The sequence below is a fragment of the Aquila chrysaetos genome, chromosome Z (assembly GCF_900496995.4).
Source record: "Aquila chrysaetos chrysaetos chromosome Z, bAquChr1.4, whole genome shotgun sequence".
NCBI lineage: Eukaryota > Metazoa > Chordata > Aves > Accipitriformes > Accipitridae > Aquila > Aquila chrysaetos.
Genome location: NC_044030.1, coordinates 8,248,552 through 8,254,624, shown reverse-complemented (window position 1 = coordinate 8,254,624; position 6,073 = coordinate 8,248,552). Strand labels below are relative to the sequence as shown.

At 65.8% G+C, this 6,073-nt stretch overlaps 1 protein-coding gene across 1 annotated transcript; it reads right to left on the bottom strand.

Moving 5' to 3' along the window:
- Window positions 1-2,141: 2,141 nt before the first annotated feature.
- LOC115336663 (coiled-coil domain-containing protein 81-like) lies at window positions 2,142-5,399 on the bottom strand. Its single transcript, XM_030004025.1, has 9 exons — window positions 5,317-5,399; window positions 4,796-4,857; window positions 4,488-4,641; window positions 3,845-4,101; window positions 3,444-3,529; window positions 2,856-2,950; window positions 2,647-2,752; window positions 2,263-2,371; window positions 2,142-2,210 (listed from the first exon to the last, which is right to left on the bottom strand). Exons 1-9 carry the CDS (start codon window positions 5,387-5,389, stop codon window positions 2,142-2,144), a joined length of 1,011 nt encoding a protein of 336 aa, XP_029859885.1. The 5' UTR covers window positions 5,390-5,399.
- Between the last annotated feature and the right edge of the window lie 674 nt (window positions 5,400-6,073).

Genomic DNA, 6,073 nt, shown 5'->3' with positions numbered 1-6,073 from the left:
TCACGGTGGTTTTACACGGGTGTGAGTGCAGAATATATGCAGATGATCACAGAATCGCTTTGTATTTGCAAAATCAGCTTCATTTCCAAACGCTTCGGGGGGGGGGGGCGGAGAGGGGCAAGTGTGTTGAGAATCAGCACTTCCACAGTGAAGAGAGACTCCAGCAAGCAAAAATTCCGTCTTGTCTAAATTTTAACTTTGGACAGGTTCATCCTGAGTTTGACGTCTGGGAAACAATGACATTTGGTCCAGGTTTACATCTGCAACACAGACATATACGCGAAGTAAAACAGCGATTCCTCTGCATAGAAACAGAAGGTTTGAATGTATAATGAATAACGTAGCTGGAGACAGTCCATCCGCACTGAGCAAAAAAGTATTTTGATTACGGCCTTTGGAGACAAAGGCAGCCTTGGCAATGAAATCACCCCAGAGTAAAGCTGGGGCCCTGAAAAAATACATTGACAGCACATCAGCGCAACACCATGACTGTCGTGGTACTCCAGCAAGTTGCGCAGGCGATGGGGTTTTCTTTGGCCAGCGTGGACCTGGAGCTCTGCCTATCCCTCACAAAGCGGTGTTCGGATGCAGAGAAGCTGTGCTCTGCAGCCCCCGTGCCCCGCGCCCTGGCAAGGACACCGCTCGTCCAGTCGCGTGGCCTGTCGCGACTGGCTGGCAGGACCAGTCGCGCCCGCCCCTCTGCCCAAAAAACCCCTCCGACCAGGGGGCTGCAGGGCCCCTCCTGTCCCCTTGGCCGCAGAGAAAGGCAGTGCGGGGAGCAGCACGGTCACTCCGGCTGGGCACAGGCGCCAGCAGCCTTTATTTGGCACGTTCCCCTTCGCAAAGGCCCTGCCACCCGCTGCTGACGGCTCTCCCGCTGAGACGGGTGGCCGCCGTGAGGGCCAAGGCCCCTGCCGCTGGACTCTCCGGGGCTGCTCTCAGCTTCGTGGCGTGGCTGGCAGTCCCTGGGCCTTCCCACGGCGCTCCAACAGCCTCGTCTTCTCCCCCTTGCTAAAGGACACAGAAGGAAGGGCCTCAGCTCTGTGGCCGGGCAGAAGGGCCCGCAACGCCCCAAAGCCTGGCTCAGGCCAGCGGTTCTCGCAGGTGCTGCCGAGGCCAGCCCGCTGCTCTGTGTGGCGCCTCGTGGGCCCTCGTGCCCCAACCCATCTGCGGCGAGGAGAGTGCAGATCGGCCGGGGCTGAAGCCGGGCAGGGCCGAGAGCCGGGACAGAGCGGGCCTCGCAGCTGAGGGCCGGGTGCCCGGGAGTCACCGCGCGGGGAGGGCAAGCACGGGCTGCCTGCTTTGGGAAGGCAGAGCCCAGCCAGCTGAGCCAGCCTTCCGTCCTCAGCCCGGACGCCTGCAGCGGTGGGAGCCGCCCAAGGCTTTCCCCGGCCTCTGCAGGAGCCGGCACACACTTACGCTGCCCACGCTCTCCCCGGGAGGTGCAGCTCTGCCGGCCCCTCTGACGCCCGCTGCCTTGCGGCGCCTTGGCACCTCTCCTTCTCCTGCAGCCCCTCCTTCAGCTTCTCGGCATAGGCCTTTCTCAGGAGGTGGGGAGGGCGGCAGGGATCCTCAAACACGTGGCGGCAGGGGCTCTGCGAAGGCAGAAGAGACTCTCCTAAAGCCCCGCCACCACTCGCTGGGGCTGCTCCCGAGGCTTCGGCCCGGGCGCGCGACTTGCACAGCCTTGGCTTAGCCTTCCGGGCAGCGGTGCTGAGCCCTCGCGGAGAGGTACGGGCACGCAACAGACCGCCCGTGCCGCAGCCAGCTGCGCGCTTCGGCCTGGGGCCGTAGGGACAGCTCCTCTTGCAGGGCAACGGGCAGGGCAGCGGGCAGACGGAAGGCCCCTGCCTGGCCAGCTGGCCACAGCACTGCTGCCGTGCCCGTGCCGGGAGACCTTCCCTGCTCCCCTCCCGGGAGCGGGGAGGGGAAACGCCCTTTTCCTGGGGGCTGGGAAGTGCACGCCATACCTGGCCTCGCTCCGTGTTCCGCCCCGCTCTGTTGGCACGGTATTGGCGCCACACGTCCGCTTCCACCTCTCGGCGCTTGGATGCCATCAGCAGCCGGAGCCGTTTTTTCCGCCCTCTCGGTGCGGAGCGAGCCCGTTCCCTGGAGGCCAGGCACACGCCGCGCAGGCGGCGTTAGTCTCCTCGGGCTCGGGCAGGGCGGGAGGGCCGGGACGGCGGGCAGCTCTTGCCGCCTCTTCTGCCCTGGCCCAGAGCCCGAGACGTGACGCGGGGCTGGCAAATCCCTAGGGCGTACCGTTCCCGAGGGCTGCGGAACACGCGCAGGGAGCTGCAACCGCGGCTGAGCTGGAGGTCTGGGCTGCTTCGGCTCCTCCTGGGACTTCTCCCGGATTACTGGCAGGACTCTGAAGAGGCACGGCAGGCTGAGCTCGCGGGAGCCCAGTCTGAGCCGCTTGCTCCGGGACGGGCTCGCAGCCTGCCGCCCGGCTCCGGCTCCGGCTCCGGCACCGCCAGGCGGTTCGGCAGGAGGACCGCGTGTCCGGCAGGACAACGTCTCCGGGGCCTTTCGGCATCGGCGCAGGCAGACCCCCGGCCAAGGGAAACACCTCCCTCACACTACGACCGGGGCGCGGTGTGCCCCCGCGCCCCCAGCCACACCGCTCCTCCTGGGGGGGCTCACCTGGCCTGGCCAGCTTCCGTGGCTGTCGCCCGCTCGCCTTCCTTCGCCCGCTGCCTGGCTAGAGAAACCCTCCGCTGAGCCAGGAACACCGGGTCCAGCACGCTCACTGCAAGTGGGAGGCAAGAGGACAGCACAACAGCGTCTTTGGGACCCTGCGGGCCCGACAGGAGCGCCCACAGCCCCCGGCCAGCACTCGGCTGGGACGCTACCTCTGCGGGCACCCCCGCCCCAAGGCGCCGGCTCTCTCCTGGGCTTCAGAGAAATCGCAGGGGCCGACGGCTGGTGGGGGGTCTCAACTGCAAGCCTGGAAAACAGGAAGGCACCAGCTGGGCAAAAGGGCACCACGCTCCCTTGGGGGCTGGCGCTCATCAGCTGCTGGCAGGCACCCGTGGGAGCCGCTGCCAAGTCCCTGGAGGACGCGGCTCTCTGTGGCACCTGAGGGGCCCCACCGTCTCCAGCAGCCTCTGCCGGTGCTTCCCTTGCCTTCCCGCCAGAAAGCTGGTGATCGCAGCACACGCCCTCCTTGCTGCCCCCGCACACCCTCCCGCCTCTCCCTCTCTCAGGGCACGTCGAGAGCGGACTGGCCGCTTCGTCTGCACTCGCCAAGCCGGGGAGGAGCGAGCAGCGGGCGGCCCGGCGAGGAGCGAGCAGCGGGCAGACCGGGAAGCTCTCCCGGGAAGGAGCTGGTCTTGCCCGAGCTTGGCAGGAGAGGAGCCTCGGCAAGAGGGTGCCCCCACAGCAGGGGCTGAGCAGCTGCTCCTTGACCAGCTGGGGCCGGCAGAAGCCGTCCTGCTCACCTTGGCAGCGTGATGACCTCGTCTCGACTGAGCCGACTAAAATCGTTTTTGCCCGCGAAGGCCACGGTGCGCATCATCTTGGAGTCCTGCAAGGGGACAGGGACGTATCAGCAGACGCCCGGGACACGGGCTGGTTGCTCACAAAGGCGGCCAGCCGTCTCGCTGCTCAGAGACGCAAAGGCTGCCTCTCAGGAAGCCTCGCGCCACCTTCTCCCTCGATGTCATTAGCCCCTCCCTCGAAGGGGCCGAGGCGCTGCCGAGACTTGGCCTAGCTCGTCGAGAGCGTGTCTAGGCCGGGTGGCGAGGCAGGTGGCGGCAGCCAGCAGGAAGCAGCTGGAGAGAGCTTCGACAGCGTTGCCACAGAGCCCCGAGGAGGAGCCCCGCAGAAATGACAAGCTCACCCCGAGAAGAGCTGCCAGCATGTTGCCCGTGCCATCCAGCTCCAGCAGGCAGTCGTCCAAGAAGGTCATGCTGACCACTTTTCTTCGCACGGCGAGGATGCCGATGCCCTTGAAGGAGAATTCCACCTCCTTGTTGTCTCGGAGGGCCCCAGCGAAGAAAAGCAGGGTCTCGTGTATGCACCGCTCCACGATTTCTCGGCGGAAGTGGATCTCGGCGGCAATCTGCTCGAAGTCCAGCTGAACGAACGGCGTCTCGTCTAGGAAACAAGCGCAAAGCAACCAAGTCGCTCCCACTGCGGTTCAGCCGACTCTGAGACTAGGTGCCATCGGCGCCCAGCCCTCGGGCAACGCTCTGCTGGAGAGCGCTCCCCCTTCAGCTTCGGCCGCGTCTCCGGAGTGGACCTGGCGGACAGGAGAAGGCAAAGAGAAGCTCTGCCTCCTGCTGCGAGCAACCAGCTGGAGCGGAGGGTGAGCTGGGGAGATGAGGCTGGCTCCCCGGGGAGGGGCAGGCCGCTGGGTTGCCGTACGCGTGCCCACGCTCGGCGCTCTCCAGGTCGGAAGAGCCTTTGCGCGGCCATGTCACAGAGGTGTCGGCAGCAAGCCGAACGCAAGGGCTCTGCAGGGGAAGCACCCGTCTTCTTACCAGGAATTTTGGTCTTTGCACACTTGAGCTTGTAGAATTTCTTCAGAAGCCTGCACGGCCGGAACACGGGTCTCTCAACGGGCAAAGCCTTGTCCTCTCCCACCGTGGCACGCGCTGGGACGAGCGCAAATGTCCCAACGCCGATCTCCACCGCCTGAAAACGCAAGCAAGGAGGGGGAGCATTGGCAGCGTTGCGCAGAGGCGGGAAGGCTGCCAGACGACTCACGCGGCCCTGGGGATGGTACGTCGTGCCCTGCTCCGGGGGCCCGGAGGGGCAGGATGGGCCACGGGCAGGAGGCAAGGCTCACCCTCTTCTGCAAGAGCTGTCTCCGGATGTACCTAGATGCGCCAGCCCAGACTTTGCAGATTTCTGGAAAGCAAAGGAAAGGATGCCATGCTCCGAGTCAGCAACGGACAGCCATCCAGCACTCCCCCGCCCCCGGAGGCGACAGCGGAGTGCGCTCAAGCCGCCGCTCGCCCTGAGCAGACGCTCGCAGCGCCGGGGCTGCCCGGCTGCGTTCTTGACCACCCCCGGCCTCCAAGAAGCCCGCCCTGTGCCCCGGAGAGGCCTGGGGGCAAAAGGCGGGCATCAGGAGTGTTTTGGGGAAGGGGATCCCGCCCTTTGACACGGGCAGCGGCTAGAGGCCTGGGCTACCACCCAGGCCACCCTCGAGCCCCAAGGCACCATCAGGCAGGGCTCTCCTTGCAGCCGCCGGTCCCCTCCAGAAGACCCCCGCTACAGCCCCAGCCCCAGCCCCAGCCTCAGGGTTTCCACAGCTCATCTCCACTTCGTCTGGGCTCCCACAGCGCTCCTGCAAGGGGGCCTCACCGCTGGTGGTGAGCTCCTTGAGGGTTGGCAGATCCTCGGGCCCCAAGGGCTTGAAGAGCAGGTACTTAATCATCTTTGCCCCCCTGCACCGCAGCAGCTGGGCAAGAGGTGTTCGTCCTGCTGCAAAACCCCTCTGCTCCTCTCCTCCTCCTCTTCCTCTCCTTCCTCCTCGCCACTTCCCCAAGCGGCGTCTCCAACACTCTCCCACGGCCTCCCCTCGCCTCCTCCTGGCAGCAGGGCAGCTCCTGCGGAGCACAGCACTGGCGAGAGCAGCCCTGGCGCTGCCCAGGCCTCGCCGGGGAGTGTGGACAGAGGCACGGTGGGGAGCGGGAGCTGCCGCTCTGATGCGCGTGTCCCACTGTGACACCGTGCCGTGTCACACAGGCCTGCGGGGACCCGCCGCAGCAGCCACCTCCGTGTCACACAGAGGTGGACCCACCCACGTTTGGCCCCAGCGTGGGCAGGGCAGCCCCACCGGGCACCTCAGGCTGCTGCGCTGACACTCCCGCCTGCGTATCTCAACTCAGCCCCGCTCGGCTGGCCACGCAGAAACTCTCGGAAGCCGGGAAGGAACGGGCGTTAATGCCGACGGGGCTTCGCGCCCTCAGAACAGGGCTGGAGAGTGTTGCGGAAGGCGGCAAAGCTGAGCTACGGGAGCACACGGGCCGCCCCGGAATGAGACCTGAACAGCACCTGGCAATCCCGGGATAAGATTCGGAGGCTACGGTAGCACAGGAAGGGATGTAAATTACAGAGG